This window comes from Cherax quadricarinatus, chromosome 11, assembly GCF_038502225.1.
Source record: "Cherax quadricarinatus isolate ZL_2023a chromosome 11, ASM3850222v1, whole genome shotgun sequence".
Taxonomy (NCBI): Eukaryota; Metazoa; Arthropoda; class Malacostraca; order Decapoda; family Parastacidae; genus Cherax; species Cherax quadricarinatus.
Genome location: NC_091302.1, coordinates 76,179 through 103,505, shown reverse-complemented (window position 1 = coordinate 103,505; position 27,327 = coordinate 76,179). Strand labels below are relative to the sequence as shown.

Here is a 27,327-nt window from a genome sequence, read left to right as displayed (position 1 = left end):
AACCAAAAGTCTATAAGGCTACAATGTTCTTACTTCCAGCACCAGGTTCTACCAGACTGAGCTCACGACACATTAAACAACTGGTGAACCTAACACACATGTTGCAGGACTTCTTCTGTCCCAGATCACGAGATTTGTTAGTATCTGTCTACTATTACTAGTACTACTACTATAATAGTACTAATACTACTAGTACTACTATTACTACTACTACTACTACTACTACTACTACTACTACTACTACTACTAGTACTATTACTAGTACTAGTACTAGTACTATTACTACTACTACTACTATTACTAGTACTACTACTACTAGTACTATTACTAGTACTACTGCTTGTTCTAATATTACTAGTACTACTACTAGTACTAATATTACTAGTACTACTACTAGTACTAATATTACTAGTACTACTACTTGTACTAATAATACTAGTACTGCTACTAGTACTAATATTACTAGTACTACTACTTGTACTAATATTACTAGTACTACTACTAGTACTAATAATACTAGTACTGCTACTAGTGCTAATAATACTAGTACTACTACTAGTACTAATATTACTAGTACTACTACTACCTGCAGCATGGGTCAGTTAACTACCACATTGATTATATTATGCTTTTACATCTGACTCTAATACCTGTATATATGCCATCTCTGTTCCTGTATTGTTTGTAATGGTCTGACAAAACTGGATGCGAAACATTGCCACAATAGTTGCATCTGTGTCCATTTACCTGACAGTATCAGTCTTTCTGGTGGTGTTGCAGAGTCTGTTAGCCTTGTCTTCTTTCGGCGCATCATTCTACGTATTATGAAAATAGAATGAAGGACCCAGGCCCTTTGCTGGTTGCAATACCCTACTCTGCCTTCTTGCAGGGCAACAGTGACGACAGTGTGCCGTGTTGCAACCCAGCCAACATCTATATACGCCACTAATCTCAAGTGCCAGATTGCTTTGATCATACTAGACACTGTTAATGCCTTTAATTAACTGAAAAGAGATGTTGCTCTCAGAACTATTCATGATAATTTCAACGTTCTTCGTCTACTCCTGCAATAAATGTGACTCTGAACCTCTCTCTGGTGGAAGATGAACTCGGATGAAGGAGTCCAGTAGGGTGACTATCCCCTCTCATTCTTCTGTGTCCCCGGCTTATAGATCAGGAAGGATCTGAGCACTGAATCCAACATCTGCAAGAACAGAATGGCACAATACTGTAACTGGAACAATACACAAATAACGAGTCGGAACGAAGGATGGTCATAAGCTTCTTTCTCCTATGTGTGGGTTATCTGTGTATGACTCAACATCTGGTTCTTGTTTGAGGGCAGGCATCACAGAGTTCCTTCTACAGGTCCTCAGAATTATCATGGAACTGTGGAAAATGGTATGGTGATGCTGGTAAGATGTGCAAAACGACTTACGTAAATTTCAGGATATTCATTAGAGGAAACATTTAGCCATGAGTGGCGTCTTTAGGACTGAAGAAGTCACTCGTGGCGAAACTATTCCTTTAATAAATGTCCTGAACTATAAATGTCTTTTTCCACATCCTGGAACTGTGCAACTAACGTCCTCCAGCCAGTACAACCACGAGCAAGTCGCAGCTGCCCTAAAAGAAATACATTTAGTCCCACTGACTTTATCCTCCTTTGCCCTTCACTTGGGTCTGATGACACAGGTCAGATTCTGACGAAAACATAACCCGAGTTGAAAAGAATTGGAAATTAGACCAGTAACATTGATGTCCAGCATACCTTCTGTCCCCTCACCAGGTACCTATCCCTCCTGAAGCTAACATACTTTTTTTAATATGCTCTCCAGCCTTCGTCAGCCGCAGACTGGGAGAGTACGACTCCCTCCTAAAGCCCTTGCTGGAAAAAAATCGTTAAATCTTTACCCTTGAGGAGTCACAGTGGGAGTCAGTCACAGTGCTCTGCCAATCTTCTTAATTTCTTCCAGTGAAATTAACAAACTGGTGATGGTAATATATGTAACAAAGTTTTTCTCATTATTATTTTTATTGATCTATGGAGGAGAAGACGTTACTATCCCATTGCTCCCGGCATTTTTATCCTTTCTTACGAAACGCATGGTTTACGGAGGAAAGATTCTCTTCCCCATCGAGATGAAAGGAAGTAAGTGAGAACAATAACTATCAAGAAAAGAGAAGAAAACTCTGATTGGTGTATATATATATATATATATATATATATATATATATATATATATATATATATATATATATATATATATATATATATATATATATATATATATATATATATATATATATACATATATATATTATTGTAACCACGGACGAGTGGTATTGATCAACAACAACACTCCGTTAGCCAAGGATTAGAACCCATGTTGTACTGACCTGCCTCATGGTAAGCGAGAACCACATGACGCTTTAAACCACAGGACCACCCATCCCTACAAGAATGGTGCAGCCAGCACACAGCTAGCTGTTGGGCCGCCATCCGAGGGCATACGGAAGTGTGGGAGCTTCTAAGCTAATTTCATTCTCATCCCTGTTTGGTGTACTAGCCTCACGGGCAGCATTTATATATTATTGTAACCACGAACGAGTGTGTGTGTGTGTGTGTGTGTGCGTGTGTGTGTGTGGCAGGGGTAGATAACCACCAACATGTTGAATACTCGGTCAGCACTAGAACATGACCAGAAAAAAACTGTAGAACACAAACAGTGCAGCTGAGACGACCTCAATTATGGAAAAAAAAAATACCTGCAGCTATGTCAGGGAGTGCAGACTTCCCTCTTGGCTGTTACTGGACCTCACTCAGGTGATATTTCTCATAACAGATCCCATTTCTGGAACTGCCACACGTCCTCAGCCACAGATGTTTTGTGCTGCAGTGGCTGTTGTCAGTTCAGTCGCCCCTGTAAATAGTGAGCACAACTGCATTTGCTGCAAAGTGGTAGTCGACCAATACGCTTTACATAGTTTGAAATGTTCAAGTTCAAAAGGTATGCATGTTAAACATGATAAAGTCATTGAGATCATCAAGAGAGAAGTTTTACTACAGCTCTGTATCCGGCCCAGAGATAACATTGATATTTACTACCCAGAACCCCATACAAACCTGCCAGCCACCCTGATTTAACCCAGTTATATTCCTGGAAGAAAGGAAGATAACTGGAGAATACATATACACAAGTACATCTAACCTGGCCAACATTTACATCTCATTTAGTACTGGTCAGCTTCAACACTACAGTGACATCCACCCAGGGTGGATGTCACTGCAGCTGCTAAACATAGGGAAATTCACAATCTCAACACGTACAAAGATTTGGTCCAACAGTACCACTTTGTCACTATAGGATCAGAGACCCTTGACACCAAAGCCACTAATGGGATTCCTGAGAGAGATGAGTTCCAAGCTCATTGAAGCCACCAGAGACACGAGGGCTCCTACCCTAGTCTTCCAGAGCCTCAGTGTAGAGATCCAGAGAGGGAACACCTGTTCCATTATGGGTTCCCACGTATACTCTAGACACTAACAACCACCAATACTGGCATTCATATGTACTCTAGACACTAATAATCACCAGTATTAACACTCATATGTACTCTAGACACTAACAACCACCAGTAAGGACACTCATATGTACTCTAGACACTAACAATCACCAGTATTGACACTCATATGTACTCTAAACACTAACAACCACCAGTACTTACACTCATATGTACTCTAGACACTAATAATCACCAGTAATGACACTCATATGTACTCTAGACACAAACAATCACCAGTACTGACACTCATATGTACTCTAGACACTAATAATCACCAGTACTGACACTCATATGTACTCTAGACACTAACAACCACCAGTACTGACACTCATATGTACTTTAGACACTAACAACTACCAGTACTGACACTCATATGTAATCTAGACAATAACAACCACCAGTACTGACACTCACATGTACTCTAGACACTAACAACCACCAGTACTGACACTCATATGTACTCTAGACACAAACAACCACCAGTACTGACACTCACATGTACTCTAGACACTAACAATCACCAGTACTGACACTCATATGTACTCTAGACACTAACAATCACCAGTATTGACGCTCATGTGTACTCTAGACACTAACAATCACCAGTACTGACACTCATATGTACTCTAGGCACTAACAACCACCAGTACTGACACTCACATGTACTCTAGACACTAACAATCACAAGTACTGACACTCATATGTACTCTAGACACTAACAACCACCAGTACTGACACTCATATGTACTCTAGACACTAACAATCACCAGTACTGACACTCATATGTACTCTAGACACTAACAATCACCAGTACTGACACTCATATGTACTCTAAACACTAACAACCACCAGTACTGACACTCATATGTACTCTAGACACTAACAATCACCAGTACTGACACTCATATATACTCTAGACACTAACAACCACCAGTACTGACACTCATATGTACTCTAGACACTAACGATCACCAGTACTGACACTCATATATACTCTAAACACTAACAACCACCAGTACTGACACTCATATGTACTCTAGACACTAACAACCACCAGTACTGACACTCATATGTACTCTAAACACTAACAACCACCAGTACTGACACTCATATGTACTCTAGACACTAACAATCACCAGTACTGACACTCATATATACTCTAGACACTAACAACCACCAGTACTGACACTCATATGTACTCTAGACACTAATAATCACCAGTACTGACACTCATATATACTCTAAACACTAACAACCACCAGTACTGACACTCATATGTACTCTAGACACTAACAATCACCAGTACTGACACTCATATGTACTCTAGACACTAACAACCACCAGTACTGACACTCATATGTACTCTAGACACTAACAACCACCAGTACTGACACTCATATGTACTCTAGACACTAACAACCACCAGTACTGACACTCATATGTACTCTAGACACTAACAATCACCAGTAGTTACACTCATATGTATTCTAGACACTAATAACCATCAGTACTGACACTCACATGTACTCTAGACACTAACAATCACAAGTACTGACACTCATATGTTCTCTAGACACTAACAACCACGAGTACTGACACTCATATGTACTCTAGACACTAACAATCACCAGTACTGACACTCAAATGTACTCTAGACACTAACAATCACCAGTACTGAAACTCATATGTACTCTAGACACTAACAATCACCAGTACTTACACTCATATGTACTCAAGACACTAACAATCACCAGCACTGACACTCATATGTACTCTATACGCTAACAGTCACCAGTACTGACACTCATATGTACTTTAGACACTAACAATCACCAGTACCGACACTCATATGTACTCAAGACACTAACAATCACCATTAGTGACACTCATATGTACTCTAGACACTAACAATCACCAGTACTGACACTCATATGTACTCTAGACACTATCAATCACCAGCACTGACACTCATATGTACTCTAGACGCTAACAGTCACCAGTACTGACACTCATATGTACTTTAGACACTAACAATCACCAGTACTGACACTCATGTGTACTCAAGATACTAACAATCACCATTAGTGACACTCATATGTACTCTAGACGCTAACAACCACGAGTACTGACACTCATATGTACTCTAGACACTAACAATCACCAGTACTGACACTCATATGTACTCTAGACACTAACAACCACCATTAGTGACACTCATATGTACTTTAGACACTAACAATCACCAGTACTGACACTCATATGTACTCAAGACACTAACAATCACCAGTACTGACACTCATATGTACTCAAGACACTAACAATCACCAGTAGCGACATTCATATGTACTCTAGACACTAACAATCACCAGTACTGACACTCATATGTACTCTAGACACTAACAATCACCAGTACTGACACTAATATGAACTCTAGACACTAACAACCACGAGTACTGACCACCACATGTACTCTAGACACTACCAACTGCAAATATTGACCAAAACATGTACTCTAGGCGCTAACAACAATGAGTATTGACTATCACATGTACTCAGTATAGATAAAAATCCTCCGAATCTCGGTTTCAGGATGCTTCAGAGTCGAAAAACAAATTTATTGCACTGAAGTTTAAATAATTTCCCCATCTATATTCCAGTGGTGGCACAAAGGCATCTTGCAGGTCGATTACACTGCCCAACACAGCATTACTGTGATAGCTAGCTAGCTGGTGCATTACTGTGATAGCTAGCCAGCTGGTGCATTACTGTGATAGTTAGCTAGCTGGTGCATTACTGTGATAGCTAGCTAGCTGGTGCATTACTGTGATAGCTAGCTAGCTGGTGCATTACTGTGATAGCTAGCTAGCTGGTGCATTACTGTGATAGTTAGCTAGCTGGTGCATTACTGTGATAGCTAGCTAGCTGGTGCATTACTGTGATAGCTAGCTAGCTGGTGCATTACTGTGATAGTTAGCTAGCTGGTGCATTACTGTGATAGCTAGCTAGCTGGTGCATTACTGTGATAGCTAGCTAGCTGGTGCATTACTGTGATAGCTAGCTAGCTGGTGCATTACTGTGATAGCTAGCTAGCTGGTGCATTACTGTGATAGCTAGCTAGCTGGTGCATTACTGTGATAGCTAGCTAGCTGGTGCATTACTGTGATAGTTAGCTAGCTGGTGCATTACTGTGATAGCTAGCTAGCTGGTGCATTACTGTGATAGCTAGCTAGCTGGTGCATTACTGTGATAGCTAGCTAGCTGGTGCATTACTGTGATAGCTAGCTAGCTGGTGCATTACTGTGATAGCTAGCTAGCTGGTGCATTACTGTGATAGCTAGCTAGCTGGTGCATTACTGTGATAGCTAGCTAGCTGGTGCATTAGTGTGATAGCTAGCTAGCTGGTGCATTACTGTGATAGCTAGCTAGCTGGTGCATTACTGTGATAGCTAGCTAGCTGGTGCATTACTGTGATAATTAGCTAGCTGGTGCATTACTGTGATAGCTAGCTAGCTGGTGCATTACTGTGATAGCTAGCTAGCTGGTGCATTACTGTGATAGCTAGCTAGCTGGTGCATTACTGTGATAGCTAGCTAGCTTGTGCATTACTGTGATAGCTAGCTAGCTGGTGCATTACTGTGATAGCTAGCTAGCTGGTGCATTACTGTGATAGTTAGCTAGCTGGTGCATTACTGTGATAGCTAGCTAGCTGGTGCATTACTGTGATAGCTAGCTAGCTGGTGCATTACTGTGATAGCTAGCTAGCTGGTGCATTACTGTGATAGCTAGCTAGCTGGTGCATTACTGTGATAGTTAGCTAGCTGGTGCATTACTGTGATAGCTAGCTAGCTGGTGCATTACTGTGATAGTTAGCTAGCTGGTGCATTACTGTGATAGCTAGCTAGCTGGTGCATTACTGTGATAGCTAGCTAGCTGGTGCATTACTGTGATAGCTAGCTAGCTGGTGCATTACTGTGATAGCTAGCTAGCTGGTGCATTACTGTGATAGTTAGCTAGCTGGTGCATTACTGTTATAGCTAGCTAGCTGGTGCATTACTGTGATAGTTAGCTAGCTGGTGCATTACTGTGATAGTTAGCTAGCTGGTGCATTACTGTGATAGTTAGCTAGCTGGTGCATTACTGTGATAGTTAGCTAGCTGGTGCATTACTGTGATAGTTAGCTAGCTGGTGCATTACTGTGATAGCTAGCTAGCTGGTGCATTACTGTGATAGCTAGATACCTGGTGCATTACTGTGATAGTTAGCTAGCTGGTGCATTACTGTGATAGCTAGCTAGCTGGTGCATTACTGTGACAGTTAGCTACCTGGTGCATTACTGTGATAGTTAGCTAGCTGGTGCATTACTGTGATAGCTAGCTAGCTGGTGCATTACTGTGTTAGCTAGCTAGCTGGTGCATTACTGTGATAGTTAGCTAGCTGGTGCATTACTGTGATAGTTAGCTAGCTGGTGCATTAATGTGATAGTTAGCTAGCTGGTGCATTACTGTGATAGTTAGCTAGCTGGTGCATCACTCTGATAGCTAGCTAGCTGGTCCATCACTCTGATAGCTAGCTGGCTGGTGCATCACTCTGATACCTAGCTAGCTGGTGCATCACTCTGATAGCTAGCTAGCTGGTGCATCACGGTGATAGCTAGCTAGCTGGTGTATCACTCTGATAGCTAGCTAGCTGGTGTGTCACGGTGACAGCTAGCTAGTTGGTGCATCACTCTGATATCTAGCTAGCTGGTGCATCACTCTGATAGCTAGCTAGCTGGTGCATCACTCTGATAGCTAAGTAGCTGGTGCATCATTCTGATAGCTAGCAAGCTGGTGTATCACTCTGATAGCTAGCTAGTTGGTGCATCACGGTGATAGCTAGCTAGCTGGTGTATCACTCTGATAGCTAGCTAGTTGGTGCATCACGGTGATAGCTAGCTAGCTGGTGCATCACTCTGATAGCTAGCCAGCTGGTGCATCACGGTGATAGCTAGCTAGTTGGTGCATCACTCTGATAGCTAGCTAGCTGGTGCATCACTCTGATAGCTAGCTAGCTGGTGCATCACGGTGATAGCTAGCTAGTTTGTGCATCACTCTGATAGCGAGTTACCTGGTGCATCACTCTGATAGCTAGCTAGTTGGTGCATCACTCTGATAGCTAGCTAGTTGGTGCATCACGGTGATAGCTAGCTAGCTGGTGTATCACTCTGATAGCTAGCTAGTTGGTGCATCTCTCTGATAGCTAGCTAGTTGGTGTATCACTCTGATAGCTAGCTAGCTGGTGCATCACGGTTATAGCTAGCTAGTTGGTGCATCACTCTGATAGCTAGCTAGCTGGTGCATCACTCTGATAGCTAGCTAGCTGTTGCATCACTCTGATAGCTAGCTAGTTGGTGCATCACTCTGATAGCTAGCTAGTTAGCGCATCACTTTGATAGCTAGCTAGCTGGTGAATCACGGTGATAGCTAGCTAATTGGTACATCACTCTGATAGCCAGCTAGCTGGTGCATCACTCTGATAGCTAGCTAGCTGGTGCATCACTCTGATAGCTAACTAGTTGGTGCATCACGGTGATAGCTAGCTAGCTGGTGTATCATTCTGATAGCTAACTAGTTGGTGCATCACGGTGATAGCTAGCTAGCTGGTGTATCACTCTGATAGCTAGCTAGTTGGTGCATCTCTCTCATAGCTAGCTAGTTGGTGTATCACTCTGATAGCTAGCTAGCTGGTGCATCACGGTTATAGCTAGCTAGTTGGTGCATCACTCTGATAGCTAGCTAGCTGTGGCATCACTCTGATAGCTAGCTAGCTGGTGCATCACGGTGATAGCTAGCTAATTGGTACATCACTCTGATAGCCAGCTAGCTGGTGCATCACTCTGATAGCTAGCTAGCTGGTGCATCACTCTGATAGCTAACTAGTTGGTGCATCACGGTGATAGCTAGCTAGCTGGTGTATCACTCTGATAGTTAACTAGTTGGTGCATCACTGTGATAGCTAGCTAGCTTGTGTATCACTCTGATAGCTAGTTAGCTGGTGCATCACTCTGATAGCTAGCTAGCTTATGCACCACTCTGATAGATAGCTAGTTGGTGCATTACTCTGATAGCAAGCTAGCTGGTGTATCACACTGATAGCTAGCTAGCTGGTGTATCACTCTGATAGCTAGCTAGCTGGTGCATCACTCTGATAGCTAGCTAGCTGGTGCATCACTCTGATAACTAGCTAGCTGGTGCATCGCTCTGATAGCTAGCTAGCTGGTGCATCACTCTGATAGGTAGTTACCTGGTGCGTCAATGTGATAGCTAGCTAGCTTTTGCTTCACTCTGATAGCTAGCTAGCTGGTGCATTACTGTGATAGCTAGCTAGCTGGTGCATTACTGTGATAGCTAGCTAGCTGGTGCATCACTGTGATAGCTAACTAGCTGGTGCATTACTGTGATAGCTACCTAGCTGGTGCATCACTCTGATAGCTAGCTGGTGCATCACTCTGACAGCTAGCTAGCTGGTGCATTACTGTGATAGCTAGCTAGCTTGTGTATCACTCTGATAGCTAGTTAGCTGGTGCATCACTCTGATAGCTAGCTAGCTGGTGCATCACTCTGATACCTAGCTAGCTGGTGCATCACGGTGATAGCTACCTAGCTGGTGCATAACGGTGATAGCTAGCTAGTTGGTGCATCACTCTGATAGCTAGCTTGCTGGTGCATCACTCTGATAGCTAGCTACCTGGTGCATCACTCTGATAGCTAGCTAGCTGGTGCGTCACTCTGATAGCTAGCTAGGTAGCTAGCTGGTGGATCAATGTGATAGCTAGCTAACTGGTTCATCACTCTGATAGCTGGCTAGCTGGTGCATCACTCTGATACCTAGCTAGCTGGTGCATCACGATAATAGCTACCTAGCTGGTGCATCACGGTGATAGCTAGATAGTTGGTGCATCACTCTGATAGCTAGCTAGCTGGTGCATCACTCTGATAGCTAGCTGGTGCATCACTCTGATAGCTAGCTAGCTGGCGCATCTCTCTGACAGCTAGCTAGCTGGTGCATCACTCTGACAGCTAGCTAGCTACCTAGCTGGTGGATCACTGTGATAGCTTAATAGCTGATGCATTACTCTGATAGCTAGCTAGGTGGTGCATAAATGTGATAAGCAGGTAGCTGGTGCATTACTGTGATAGCTGGCTAGTTGGTACATCACTGATATAGTTAGCTAGCTGGTGCATCACTCTGATAGCTAGCTAGATGGTGCATCACTCTGATAGCTAGCTAGATGGTGCATCACTCTGATAGCTAGCTGGTGCATTACTGTGATAGCTAGCTAGCTGGTGCATCACTGTGATAGCTAGCTAGCTGGTGCATCACTCTGATAGCTAGCTAGCTAGCTAGCTGGTGCATCACTCTGATAGCTAGCTAGCTAGCTGGTGCATCACTCTGATAGCTAGCTAGCTGGTGCATCACTCTGATGATTAGCTAGCTGGTGCATTCCTCTGATAGCTAGCTAGCTGGTGAATTACTGTGATGGCTAGCTAGCTGGTGCATTGCTGTGATAGCTAGCTAGTTGGTGCATTACTGTGATAGCTAGCTTGATGGGGGATCACTGTAATAGCTAGCCAGCTGTTGCATTACTGTGATAGCTTGCTAGCTGTTGCATTACTGTGATAGCTAGCTAGCTGATGCATTACTGTGATAACTTGCTAGCTAGTGCATTACTGTGATAGCTAGCTAGCTGGTGCATCACTGTGATAGCTTGCTAGCTGGTGCATTACACTGAAAACTTGCTAGCTGGTGCATTACTGTGATAACTTGCTAGCTGGTGCATCACTGTGATAGCTAGCTAGCTGGTGCATTACTGTGATAACTTGCTAGCTGGTGCATTACTGTGATAGCTTGCCAGCTGGTGCATTACTGTGATAGCTAGCTAGCTAGCTGGTGTATCACTGTGATAGCTAGCTAGCTGCTAGATTATTGTGCTAGCTAGCTGCTAGATTATTGTGCTAGCTAGCTATCTGGTGCATCACTGTGATAGCTAGTTAGCTGGTGCATCACTGTTAGAGCTAGCTAGGTGGTGCATTACTGTGATAACTAGCTAGCTGGCGCATCACTGTGATAGTTAGCTAGCTGGTGCATTACTGTGATAACTAGCTAGCTGGCGCATCACTGTGATAGTTAGCTAGCTGGTGCATCACTGTGATAGCTAGCTAGGTGGTACATTACTGTGATAGCTATGTAGCTGGTTTATTACTGTGATAGCTAGCTGGCTGGTATATCACTGTGATAGTTTGCTAGCTAGTGCATTACTGTGATAATTAGCTGGTGCATCACAGTGATAGCTTGCTAGCTGGTGCATCACTGTGATAGCTTGCTAGCTGGTGCATAACTGTTAGAGTTTAATAGCTGGTGCATGACTGTGATAGCTAGCTGATGCATGACTGTGGTAGCTAGCTGGTGTGTCACTGTGATAGCTTGCTAGCTGGTGCATCACTGTGACGGTTTGCTAGCTGGTGCATTACTGTGATAGCTAGCTGGTGCATCACTGTGATAGCTAGCTAGCCGGTGCATTTCTGTTATAGCTTGCTAGCTGGTGCATCACGGTGAGAGCTAGATAGCTGGTGCGTTACTGTGATAGCTAACTGGTGCATCACTGTGATAGCTTGCTAGCTCGTACATCACTGTGGTAGCTTGCTAGGTGGTGCATTACTGTGATAGCTTGCTAGCTCGTACATCACTGTGATAGCTTGCTAGGTGGTGCATCACTGTGATAGCTTGCTAGCTCGTACATCACCGTGGTAGCTTGCTAGGTGGTGCATCACTGTGATAGCTTGCTAGCTGGTGCATAACTGTGAGAGTTTAATATCTGGTGCATGACTGTGATAGCTAGCTGATGCATGACTGTGGTAGCTAGCTGGTGTGTCACTGTGATAGCTTGCTAGCTGGGGCATCACTGTGACGGTTTGCTAGCTGGTGCATTACTGTGATAGCTAGCTGGTGCATCACTGTGATAGCTAGCTAGCCGGTGCATTTCTGTTATAGCTTGCTAGCTGGTGCATCACGGTGAGAGCTAGATAGCTGGTGCGTTACTGTGATAGCTAACTGGTGCATCACTGTGATAGCTTGCTAGCTCGTACATCACTGTGGTAGCTTGCTAGGTGGTGCATTACTGTGATAGCTTGCTAGCTCGTACATCACTGTGATAGCTTGCTAGGTGGTGCATCACTGTGATAGCTTGCTAGCTCGTACATCACTGTGGTAGCTTGCTAGGTGGTGCATCACTGTGATAGCTTGCTAGCTCGTACATCACTGTGACAGCTTGCTAGCTGGTGCATTACTATGATAGCTCGCTTGCTGGCGCATTACTGTGATAGCTTGGTAGCTGTTGCATCACTGCAATAGCTAGCTGGTGCATTACTGTGATAGTTTGCTAGCTGGTGCCTGACTGTGATAGCTTGCTAGCTGCTGCATTACTGTGATAGCTTGCTACCTGGTGCGTCACAGTGATAGCTAGCTGGAAGATCACTGTGATAGCAAGCTGGTGCACTACTGTGATAGTTTGCTATGTAGTGCATCACTGGTAAACCAGGCGTGGCTTACCCAGCGAGTATACAACACTGGTAAGTCAGGGGTGGCTTACCTAACGAGTATGCGACTCTGGTAAGCCAATGGTGGCTCACCTAGCGAGTATGTGACTCTGGTAAGCCAGTGGTAGCTTACCTAGCGAGTATACAACACTGGTAAGCCAGGGATGGCTTACCCAGGGATATCCAGAACTGGTAAGCCAGGGTGGCCACATTTCCTCCTGTCAAAGAGATGTCAAACTGAAATTATATTCTACTGTCTGATATTTGACGTTCTTCAATTTTTCCTGCACTTTCCAGCCTAACTTTGTGTTCAATGATTTTCTGCTCTCTCCAATACACCTCTTCACTTCGTTTAATATTATATATATATATATATATATATATATATATATATATATATATATATATATATATATATATATATATATATATATATATATATATATATATATATATATATATATACATATATATATATATATATATATATATATATATATATATATATATATATATATATATATATATATAAGTTATTCTGTTTCGCTCCATTCTCTCTACATGTCCGAACCACCTCAACAACCCTTCCTCAGCCCTCTGGACAACAGTTTTGGTAATCCCGCACCTCCTCCTAACTTCCAAACTACGAATTCTCTGCATTATATTCACACCACACATTGCCCTCAAACATGACATCTCCACTGCCTCCAGCCTTCTCCTCGCTGCAACATTCATCACCCATGCTTCACACCCATATAAGAGCGTTGGTAAAACTATACTCTCATACATTCCCCTCTTTGCCTCCAAGGACAAAGTTCTCTGTCTCCACAGACTCCTAAGTGCACCACTCACTCTTTTTCCCTCATCAATTCTATGATTCACCTCATCTTTCATAGACCCATCCGCTGACACGTCCACTCCCAAATATCTGAATACGTTCACCTCCTCCATACTCTCTCCCTCCAATCTGATATTCAATCTTTCATCACCTAATCTTTTTGTTATCCTCATAACCTTACTCTTTCCTGTATTCAGCTTTAATTTTCTTCTTTTGCACACCCTACCAAATTCATCCACCAATCTCTGCAGCTTCTCTTCAGAATCTCCCAAGAGCACAGTGTCATCAGCAAAGAGCAGCTGTGACAACTCCCACCCTGTGTGTGATTCTTTATCTTTTAACTCCACGCCTCTTGCCAAGACCCTCGCATTTACTTCTCTTACAACCCCATCTATAAATATATTAAACAACCACGGTGACATCACACATCCTTGTCTAAGGCCTACTTTTACTGGGAAAAAATTTCCCTCTTTTCTACATACTCTAACTTGAGCCTCACTATCCTCGTAAAAACTCTTCACTGCTTTCAGTAACCTACCTCCTACACCATACACTTGCAACATCTGCCACATTGCCCCCCTATCCACCCTGTCATACGCCTTTTCCAAATCCATAAATGCCACAAAGACCTCTTTAGCCTTATCTAAATACTGTTCACTTATATGTTTCACTGTAAACACCTGGTCCACACACCCCCTACCTTTCCTAAAGCCTCCTTGTTCATCTGCTATCCTATTCTCCGTCTTACTCTTAATTCTTTCAATTATAACTCTACCATACACTTTACCAGGTACACTCAACAGACTTATCCCCCTATAATTTTTGCACTCTCTTTTATCCCCTTTGCCTTTATACAAAGGAACTATGCATGCTCTCTGCCAATCCCTAGGTACCTTACCCTCTTCCATACATTTATTAAATAATTGCACCAACCACTCCAAAACTATATCCCCACCTGCTTTTAACATTTCTATCTTTATCCCATCAATCCCGGCTGCCTTACCCCCTTTCATTTTACCTACTGCCTCACGAACTTCCCCCACACTCACAACTGGCTCTTCCTCACTCCTACAAGATGTTATTCCTCCTTGCCCTATACACGAAATCACAGCTTCCCTATCTTCATCAACATTTAACAATTCCTCAAAATATTCCCTCCATCTTCCCAATACCTCTAACTCTCCATTTAATAACTCTCCTCTCCTATTTTTAACTGACAAATCCATTTGTTCTCTAGGCTTCCTTAACTTGTTAATCTCACTCCAAAACTTTTTCTTATTTTCAACAAAATTTGTTGATAACAGCTCACCCACTCTCTCATTTGCTCTCTTTTTACATTGCTTCACCACTCTCTTAACCTCTCTCTTTTTCTCCATATACTCTTCCCTCCTTGCATCACTTCTACTTTGTAAAAACTTCTCATATGCTAACTTTTTCTCCCTTACTACTCTCTTTACATCATCATTCCACCAATCGCTCCTCTTCCCTCCTGCACCCACTTTCCTGTAACCACAAACTTCTGCTGAACACTCTAACACTACATTTTTAAACCTACCCCATTCCTCTTCGACCCCATTGCCTATGCTCTCATTAGCCCATCTATCCTCCAATAGCTGTTTATATCTTACCCTAACTGCCTCCTCTTTTAGTTTATAAACCTTCACCTCTCTCTTCCCTGATGCTTCTATTCTCCTTGTATCCCATCTACCTTTTACTCTCAGTGTAGCTACAACTAGAAAGTGATCTGATATATCTGTGGCCCCTCGATAAACATGTACATCCTGAAGTCTACTCAACAGTCTTTTATCTACCAATACATAATCCAACAAACTACTGTCATTTCGCCCTACATCATATCGTGTATACTTATTTATCCTCTTTTTCTTAAAATATGTATTACCTATAACTAAACCCCTTTCTATACAAAGTTCAATCAAAGGGCTCCCATTATCATTTACACCTGGCACCCCAAATTTACCTACGACACCCTCTCTAAAAGTTTCTCCTACTTTAGCATTCAGGTCCCCTACCACAATTACTCTCTCACTTGGTTCAAAGGCTCCTATACATTCACTTAACATCTCCCAAAATCTCTCTCTCTCCTCTGCATTCCTCTCTTCTCCAGGTGCATACACGCTTATTATGACCCACTTCTCGCATCCAACCTTTACTTTAATCCACATAATTCTCGAATTTACACATTCATATTCTCTTTTCTCCTTCCATAACTGATCATTTAACATTACTGCTACCCCTTCCTTTGCTCTAACTCTCTCAGATACTCCAGATTTAATCCCATTTATTTCCCCCCACTGAAACTCTCCTACCCCCTTCAGCTTTGTTTCGCTTAGAGCCAGGACATCCAACTTCTTTTCATTCATAACATCAGCAATCATCTGTTTCTTGTCATCCGCACTACATCCACGCACATTTAAACATCCCAGTTTTATAAAGTTTCTCTTCTTCTATATATATATACATATACATATATATATATACATATAAATCTATATATATATATACATATACATATATATATATATATATATATATATATATATATATATATATATATATATATATATATATATATACATATACATATATATATATATACATATACATATATATATATATATATATATATATATATATATATATATATATATATATATATATATATATATATATATATATATATATATATATATATATATATATATATATATATATATATATACATATAATATTGGAGTGAGCAGAAGCTCTGTTTTAATTATATTGTTATTGTTAACATTATTAATATTATTATTTGCGTCTTACAGCTCTTCAAGAACTGAAGGCAGTGAGCTTTGATCCAAGGAAGATGGGAAGGGCTTACTTCACTTCCTAAAATCAAGAGCCCTTGGAGGGTAAGAAGATCCTTAAGCTTATCTTGTAATCTCCTGAGGATACAGTAATATAATGTAATGCATTGCCAGGCTGTGTAACGTTGTTATGTATCCTGTGTCGTCTCTGGGGATACAGGGAAGCTGTGTTTGTCTTCATTACTGAGTCTTGCAGACTGGAAAAGTGGGTAGTTTATATTGTGCACAAGTTTGTGTGTGTGTGTGTGTGTGTGTGTGTGTGTGTGTGTGTGTGTGTGTGTGTGTGTGTGTGTGTGTGTGTGTGTGTGTGTGTGTGTGTGTGTGTGTGTGTGTGTGTGTGTGTGTGTGTGTGTGTGTCTGTGTTTGTGTGTGTCTGTGTTTGTGTGTGTGTGTGTGTCTGTGTTTGTGTGTGTATACTCACCTAGTTGTGGTTGCAGGGCTCGAATCATAGCTCCTGGCCCCGCCTCTCCATTGGCCGCTACTGGGTCACTCTCCCTGCACCATGAGCTTTATCATACCTCTGCTTAAAGCTATGTATGGATCCTGCCTCCACTACATCACTTTCCAAACTATTCCACTTCCTGACTACTCTGTGGCTGAAGAAATACTTCCTAACATCCCTGTGTTTCATCTGTGTCTTCAATTTCCAACTGTGTCCACTTGTTGCTGTGTCCCATCTCTGGAACATTCTGTCTCTGTCCACCTTGTCAGTTCCTCTCAGTATTTTATATGTCGTTATCAAATCCCCCTATCTCTCCTGTCCTCCAGTGTCGTCAGGTCGATTTCCCTTAACCTCTCCTCTGGGACTAGACTTGTTGCAAACCTTTGCACTTTCTCTAGTTTCTTTACGTGCTTGGCTAGATGTGGGTTCCAGACTGGTGCCGCATCCTCCAATATGGGCCTAACGTACACGGTGTACAGGGTCCTGAACGATTCCTTATTAAGATGGTGGAATGCTGTTCTTAGGTTTGCTAGGTGCCCATATGCTGCAGCAGTTATTTGGTTGATGTGCGCCTCAGGAGATGTGCCTGGTGTTATTCTCACCCCAAGATCTTTTTACTTGAGTGAGGTTTGTAGTCTCTGTCCCCCTAGACTGTACTCCGTCTGCGGTCTTCTTTGCCCTTTCCCAATCTTCATGACTTTGCACTTGGTGGAGTTGAACTCCAGGAGCCAATTGCTGGACCAGGTCTGCAGCCTGTCCAGATCCCTTTGTAGTTCTGCCTGGTCCTCGTCCGATTGAATTCTTCTCATCAACTTCACATCATCTGCAAACAGGGACACTTCGGAGTCTATTCCTTCCGTCATGTCGTTCAGAAATACGAGAAACAGCACCGATCCTGTGTGTGTGTGTGTGTGTGTACTCACCTAATTGTACTCACCTAATTGTGGTTGCAGGGGTCGAGACTCAGCTCCTGGCCCCGCCTCTTCACTGATCGCTACTGGATCCTCTCTCTCTCTGCTTCCTGAGCTTTGTCATACCTCTTCTTAAAACTATGTATGGTTCCTGCCTCTACTACTTCACTTGCTAGGCTATTCCACTTGCTGACAACTCTATGACTGAAGAAATACTTCCTAACGTCCCTGTGACTCGTCTGAGTCTTCAGCTTCCAGTTGTGACCCCTTGTCCCTGTGTCCCCTCTCTGGAACATCCTATCTCTGTCCACCTTGTCTATTCCCCGCAGTATCTTGTATGTCGTTATCATGTCTCCCCTGACCCTTCTGTCCTCCAATGTCGTCAGTCCGATTTCCCTTAACCTTTCCTCGTACGACATTCCCTTGAGCTCTGGGACTAGCCTTGTTGCAAACCTTTGTACTTTCTCTAACTTCTTGACGTGTGTGTGTGTGTGTGTGTGTGTGTGTGTGTGTGTGTGTGTGTGTGTGTGTGTGTGTGTGTGTGTGTGTGTGTGTGTGTGTGTGTGTGTGTGTGTGTGTGTGTGTGTGTGTGTGTGTGTGTGTGTGTGTGTGTGTACCACTCAGTAGTTAACTGTGAGAAAGGAGTCAGTCCTGACAGTCTCCACACCACTTAAAACACTCTCCACTAACAACTATAGACTGTAAACTTCGACATATTGAACCAGCCTGGCAGACAGACACACACACACACTCACACACACACACACTGACAGCCAATTTAATATGCCGTCAGGACAACAGGAAAGTGACTGGGGGGAGGGGAAAACATCAGTCACAAGGCCAGCCCTGACAGACTGTTCATCTGACTGGGAACCATCGATTAACTGGGACGCCCAGTGAACTGTAGAGAGACAGAGTGCTGCAAGGGTCATGCACTGGACAGGACTGGTACACAATCAGGAAAAAACAAAGAATTTTCAACTTGACAGAAAACGGATGTATACTGTGGATTACTATGTAGTTTGCAGTTATCAATGATGATGATGATGATGATGATGATGATGATGATGATGATGATGATGATGATGATGATGATGATGATGATGATGATGATGATGATGATGATGATGATGATGATGATGATGATGATGATGATGATGATGATGATGATGATGATGATGATGATAATAATAATAATAATAATAATAATAATAATCATTTCTACAAGTACGTGATACAACTTATACAGACCATAGCTGATATCAGTGACTTACTATATAGACAGTGAGTACATTGCAGAATAGTGTGTACTCAGGTGAGGTATTGTACTCATTGACTGAGTACATAATCCATACTTGTAACAGAGGGCAGGACAAGCCTACCTCAATGGTATATCACTAAAGGATAGGCCTATAAAGGTCTAGTAAGACTACTAGACGCTGCTCTCTTCTTGTCTAACTATGGCACTTTTCGCTCCATCTGTTAACAATACTTCCAGGGGCGAAACGTGTCTTATTTCAACATAAATATTACGCTGTAGCACACTGTGTGCACATACATACGTCACTTACTGTATTCCCACGTGCTGTAGCGTTGTTGAATTCTGAGAGAGTATACCCAGTGGCTTCAGAAATTTGTAAGGCAGACACAAAGTACAGAAAAAGCTTTGCTTGGGCCGACGTTTCGCTCCAGAGCTCTGCCAAGCTGGTCTCTAGAATGCTCGTGATCTGTCAACTTTAAACGTGAATCAAGAAACTGGTTCAGTATGACTTATCTAAAGAAACGAACGTTTCCGAAAAAACTGTCCCATGGACAAGAGTTTTGCTTGATTTAGAGTTTATCAGGTCAAGATAAAGTTCAACAACGAGCGAAACACTCACAATAAATTCTCTTTTTCACACTACTACATATATATATATATATATATATATATATATATATATATATATATATATATATATATATATATATATATATATATATATATATATATATATATATATATGTATATATATATATATATATATATATATATATATATATATATATATATATATATATATATATATATATATATATATAATGTATGTATGTATATATATATCAATAATAACACTGAGAACATACGAGAACATATGACGCTGTAACCCATAGGACCACGCAATCCTACAAAAACCAAGCACCCAGCCAAGCTAGGCGTGTTACCCTGTTCCGAGGACATACGGTGGTGTGTGTGCCTCTGTCTGTTGTTATTGATCAATACCGCTCGTTCGTGGTTACAATAATATAAAACACTGCTTGTTCGGCTGCTACACCAAACAAAGAGTAGAATAAAATTATAATAATAATAATAATAATAATAATAATAATAATAATAATAATAATAATAATAATAATAATAATAATAATTATTATTATTATTATTATTATTATTATTATTACTATTATTTATATTATTATTATCATCATCATCATCATCGCCGTCATTCCAGACAATTTATCAAAGCAATAAAAGCGTCACAGGAGAAAAATTCTCCTGCCAATACTTTTTTCCAGGAATTTATTTCCTCATAATTTATGAGAACCGTTATTTCCACCAAGAAATACCAGTCGAGGCAGGGAATATTTTTTCAATAATATGAAAATATATGATTTTTTCAATGTGTCCAATATATATGTCGTGCCGAATAGGTAAAACTTACTATTTTTGCTTAAATAGCAACGCTCTTCTTGCCGAATAAGGCAAGCGAAAATTTGTGAATGCAAAAATTCTGAACCTAACGAAGAAAAATATATTTCATTATGTTTGTTTATTATTAAATTACTGTAAACTTATCTAAAATATATTTAATTGGTTTAAGCTAAATTTAGTTGCGCTTGTTATAATAAGGTTAGGTAAGTTTTCTAAAGTTCTTTTGGTACAAAATTATTAATTTTTACATTAACATAATTGAAGAAAAATATATATTTAAACGTATACGAGAAAGTTTTAGAAAAGACTTAATTTTAAACGAGTTCTTGCTAATTGACCAGTTTTACCTATTCGGCACGACATATATATATATATATATATATATATATATATATATATATATATATATATATATATATATATATATATATATTATATAATTTACATAACTCGTTTTTCTCTTTTAGATCGACTGAGGCGAAGAGAGGACTGGTGAAGGCTCGATTCTCCTTGACAAGTAAAATTCGAAACTATGGGCGAAACATCACCCCAGAAACCTTCTTTTACTTAATCGTTTAAGACTCGTTAGCGATACAGTACGGTTTAAAAAGGAACAAGACTCATTTAAAGGATCTTTCGTTTCACAAGTACCTTCATCAGGAGCAAAAAAATCTAAATTTATTCTTTAAGTTGTTAGAAAACAAATTAATCGGACCACTTAGTAGGATTTGTTATGGACGGTTAATTTACAGTGTAAACAGTGATCATTATGGACTGCTTAGAGTGAACTATCTTTAATAGTCCACTTGTGTGCTTAAAGGATCAGGTAGTTATCATATGTTGAGTGATCCAGAACTATGGTCTACATATGTAGGGTGATACAAAATTGTGATCAGCATATGTAGTGTGATACAAAATTGTGATCAGCATATGTAGGGTGATCCAAAATTGTGATCAACATATGTAGGGTGATCCAAAACTCCGATCAACATATGTAGGGTGATCCAAAGCTGTAATCAACATATGCTATGACCATCACAGTGGCTCAGATCACCAGCTGGGTTCAAGGTCTTCAACCTTCTGTCAGTTCACTCGACACCTGACACGCGGGATCAGAGGCCTAATTGAGCCTAACAAGGCCTAACAAGATGAGTTATGAGGAGAGAAGATGTGGTTGCATGTGGGAGAATCTCCCATACTGTACTCGAGGACTGGGAGTAGCTACTGCAGTGGGTGAGTACTCTGCGTGTGAGTCCAGGCTGGTAGTGTATACTGTACTCAGGTGTGGTTGAAAGGGTCGAGTTACAGCTCCTGATCCCGCCTCTTCACTGATCGCTACTACGTCACTCTTCCTGCTCCATGAATTTTATCATACCTCTTCTTAAAGCTATGTATGGATCCTGCCTCCACTACATCACTTGTGTGTGTGGGTGTGTGTGTGTACTGTGTGTGTGTCTAGGGTGGTGGTGTGTACTCTCTTGTGTACAACTAAATGTAGGTACTCTAGCCAACTTGTCCTCAGTTAAAAATCAATATTTTTTCCCTTTCACCATTAACATTATTGCATATACAAATATTTCATATAAACACAACAACATGACCGTAAAATGTATATAGATACAATGATAAATGAGAAAATGTATGTAGATACGATAATATATGGAAAAAATATATAGATACGATAATAACGAAAAGTGTATATAGTTACGATAACTGAAAAATGTATATAGATACGATAATACCTGAAAAAATGTATATAGATACAGTAAATGTAAAAATATGTATAGATACAATGATAAATGTAAAAAATGTATATAGACAGGATAATAATTGTCATTAGAAGCAGAGTTTCATCAGGCAATGAGAGAAAGCTCTACGTAGAGCTAAACGTCTCGTGTGTCATTCAGGCGCTGTTTCGCCCGCTTGAATGCCACGAGAGCTGGACAGGCTGCAAGCTGTCAGTGGAGGGCTGTCAGAAGAGAGCCTAGGCCTATTGTAGGCTCTAAGAACCTGCAATAGGAGCCTACTGTACACCAACCAGTGACATGTGTACACCAACCAGTGACATGTGTACACCAACCAGTGACATGTGTACACCAACCATTGACATGTGTACACCAACCAGTGACATGTGTACACCAACCAGTGACATGTGTACACCAACCAGTGACATGTGTACACCAACCAGTGACATGTGTACGCCAACCAGTGACGTGTGTACACCAACCAGTGACGTATGTACACCAACCAGTGAAGTGTGTACACCAACCAGTGACGTGTGTACACCAACCAGTGACATGTGTACACCAACCAGTGACGTGTGTACACCAACCAGTGACGTGTGTACACCAACCAGTGACGTGTGTACACCAACCAGTGACATGTGTACACCAACCAGTGACGTGTGTACACCAACCAGTGACGTGTGTACACCAACCAGTGACGTGTGTACACCAACCAGTGTGTGTACACCAACCAGTACGTGTGTACCAACCAGTGACGTGTGTACACCAACCAGTGACGTGTGTACACCAACCAGTGACATGTGTACACCAACCAGTGACGTGTGTACACCAACCAGTGACGTGTGTACACCAACCAGTGACGTATGTACACCAACCAGTGAAGTGTGTACACCAACCAGTGACGTATGTACACCAACCAGTGACGTGTGTACACCAACCAGTGACGTGTGTACACCAACCAGTGACATGTGTACACCAACCAGTGACATGTGTACGCCAACCAGTGACGTGTGTACACCAACCAGTGACGTGTGTACACCAACCAGTGACGTGTGTACACCAACCAGTGACATATGTACGCCAACCAGTGACGTGTGTACACCAACCAGTGACGTATGTACACCAACCAGTGAAGTGTGTACACCAACCAGTGACGTATGTACACCAACCAGTGACGTGTGTACACCAACCAGTGACGTGTGTACACCAACCAGTGACGTGTGTACACCAACCAGTGACGTGTGTACACCAACCAGTGACGTGTGTACACCAACCAGTGACGTGTGTACACCAACCAGTGACGTGTGTACACCAACCAGTGACATGTGTACACCAACCAGTGACGTGTGTACACCAACCAGTGACGTGTGTACACCAACCAGTGACGTGTGTACACCAACCAGTGACGTGTGTACACCAATCAGTGACGTGTGTACACCAACCAGTGACATGTGTACACCAACCAGTGACGTGTGTACACCAACCAGCGACGTGTATACACCAACCAGTGACGTGTGTACACAAACCAGTGATGTGTGTACGCCAACCAGTGACGTGTGTACACCAACCAGCGACGTGTATACACCAACCAGTGACGTGTGTACACAAACCAGTGATGTGTGTACGCCAACCAGTGACGTGTGTACACCAACCAGTGACGTGTGTACACCAACCAGTGACGTGTGTACATCAACCAATGACGTGTGTACACCAACCAGTGACGTGTGTACACCAACCAGTGACGTGTGTATACCAACCAGTGACGTGTGTACACCAACCAGTGACGTGTGTACACCAACCAGTGACGTCTGTACACCAACCAGTGACGTCTGTACACCAACCAGTGACGTGTGTACACCAGCCAGTGACGTCTGTACACCAACCAGTGACGTGTGTACACCAACCAGTGACGTGTGTACACCAACCAGTGATGTGTGCACACCAACCAGTGACGTGTGTACACCAACCAGTGACGTGTGTACACCAACCAGTGACGTGTATACACCAACCAGTGACGTGTGTACACCAACCAATGACGTTTGTACACCAACCAGTGACGTGTGTACACCAACCAGTGACGTGTGTACACCAACCAATGACATGTGTACACAAACCAGCGATGTGTATACGCCAACCAGTGACGTGTGTACACCAACCAGTGACGTGTGTACACCAACCAGTGACGTGTGTACACCAACCAGTGACGAGTGTACACCAACCAGTGACGTGTGTACACCAACCAGTGACGTGTGTACACCAACCAGTGACGTGTGTACACCAACCAGTGACGTGTGTACACCAACCAGTGACGTGTGTACACCAACCAGTGACGTGTGTACACCAACCAGTGACGTGTGTACACCAACCAGTGACGTGTGTACACCAACCAGTGACGTGTGTACGCCAAATAGTGACGTGTGTACACCAACCAGTGACGTGTGTACGCCAAATAGTGACGTGTGTACGCCAACCAGTGACGTGTGTACTCCAACCAGTGACGTGTGTACACCAACCAGTGACGTGTGTACGCCAAATAGTGACGTGTGTACGCCAACCAGTGACGTGTGTACACCAACCAGTGACGTGTGTACACCAACCAGTGACGTGTGTACGCCAAATAGTGACGTGTGTACACCAACCAGTGACGTGTGTACACCAACCAGTGACGTGTGTACACCAACCAGTGACGTGTGTATACCAACCAGTGACGTGTGTACACCAACCAGTGACGTGTGTACGCCAACCAGTGACGTGTGTACACCAACCAGTGACGTGTGTACACCAACCAGTGACGTGTTTACACCAACCAGTGACGTGTGTACACCAACCAGTGACGTGTGTACACCAACCCGCGACGAGTTTACACCAACTAGTGAGGTGTGTACACCAACCAGTGACGTGTGTACACCAACCAGTTATGTGTGTACCCCAACCCGTGACTTGTGTACACCAACCAATGACGTGTGTACACCAACCAGTGACGTGTTTACGCCTGCCAGAAACATGTGCAGACCTACCAGCGACGCGTGTACACCTACCAGCGATGTGTACTCGTCAAGCAGTGACGTGTACACGTCAAGCAGTGACGTGTACACGTCAAGCAGTGACGTGTGCGTCTCTCCAGTGTCAACATCAATTATATCCACACACAAGGAACGTAACAAAAGCATTTCAGTGCCTTTTTAGAGGTTCGTTGCACAACGGTAAACAGTGACTAACAGAGGTAAACAGTGAGTGAATAACAGAGGTAAACAGTAAGGGAATAACAGAGGCAAACAGTGACTAGCAGTGTAAACAGTGAGTGAAGTACAAGAGGCAGTTTGAGAAGGGAATTTTCACTGCCTTTCACCGCGTGTCTTCACACTACCAGGGATACCAAGGCTGTAAAGAGAAATGCTAAGGTCTGTGTCTGTCTCCCTCTACGGAGGAATACTCACTAAGGAAGTATACTAAAGCTCGACATTGGTATCCCTTTACGGAGGGATACTCACTATCGAAGTATACCAAAGCTGAACATTAGCATCCCTATACCTAGAGATACTCACGTTCCAGGGAGGTATACAAACGTCTGCGTTAGGGGCCATGAGCTGTGAATCGAGCCCTTCAACCACAAATAGGTGAGTACAAATAGGTAAAAGCACCCTCACACAGGCAGGGAGAGAGAGGACTTAGCAGCGACCAGTGAAGCGGAAACAGGAGCTATGACTCGACCCCTGCAAACACAAAGAGGTGAACACACACACAAACACACACACACAAACACACACACACAAGTACACACAACACACAAAAAAGTCCCCATAAAACGCTAAATGAAGCTAGAAAATATACTTAATAATCTTCTAGATTCCAGAGTAACAAGAGGCACAAGGATGTACTGACATCTTGCTATCCTTCCAGTGTTGTGGGGCGTTGGTGTGGACATGGTGTACCATCATCACCTGCTGGGTGTATATATACTGTGAGTATTGTCTCTTGACACTATTATTATTAGTAGTAGTAGCAGCAGCTGTTGTATTATATATATGTATATATATATATATATATATATATATATATATATATATATATATATATATATATATATATATATATATATATATATAAAGTGAAATACTATAGCTATTAAACAAAAGCAACTTCCCACCTCCAGCACTGTAACATCCTCACTCATCCTTCAGAGTGCAGGCACTGTACTTCCCACCTCTAGCATTGTAACATCCTCACTCATCCTTCAGAGTGCAGGCACTGTACTTCCCACCTCCAGGACTGTAACATCCTCACTCATCGTTCAGAGTGCAGGCACTGTACTTCCCACCTCTAGCATTGTAACATCCTCACTCATCCTTCAGAGTGCAGGCACTGTACTTCCCACCTCCAGGACTGTAACATCCTCACTCATCGTTCAGAGTGCAGGCACTGTACTTCCCACCTCTAGCATTGTAACATCCTCACTCATCCTTCAGAGTGCAGGCACTGTACTTCCCACCTCCAGGACTGTAACATCCTCACTCATCGTTCAGAGTGCAGGCACTGTACTTCCCACCTCTAGCATTGTAACATCCTCACTCATCCTTCAGAGTGCAGGCACTGTACTTCCCACCTCCAGGACTGTAACATCCTCACTCATCGTTCAGAGTGCAGGCACTGTACTTCCCACCTCTAGCATTGTAACATCCTCACTCATCCT

General features: G+C 42.3%; 1 protein-coding gene across 1 annotated transcript in view; it reads left to right on the top strand.

The window, feature by feature from the left end:
* LOC128687679 (transmembrane protein 72) overlaps positions 1–27,327 on the top strand; it is an 88,870-nt gene that overhangs the window by 40,205 nt on the left and 21,338 nt on the right. Inside the window, exons 2-4 of the mRNA XM_070084186.1 lie at positions 16,806–16,892; positions 21,360–22,125; positions 26,538–26,598. Of these exons, the coding sequence (XP_069940287.1) occupies positions 22,041–22,125; positions 26,538–26,598 (146 nt within the window). The 5' untranslated portion in view covers positions 16,806–16,892; positions 21,360–22,040. The remainder of the gene's footprint in view (positions 1–16,805; positions 16,893–21,359; positions 22,126–26,537; positions 26,599–27,327) is intronic.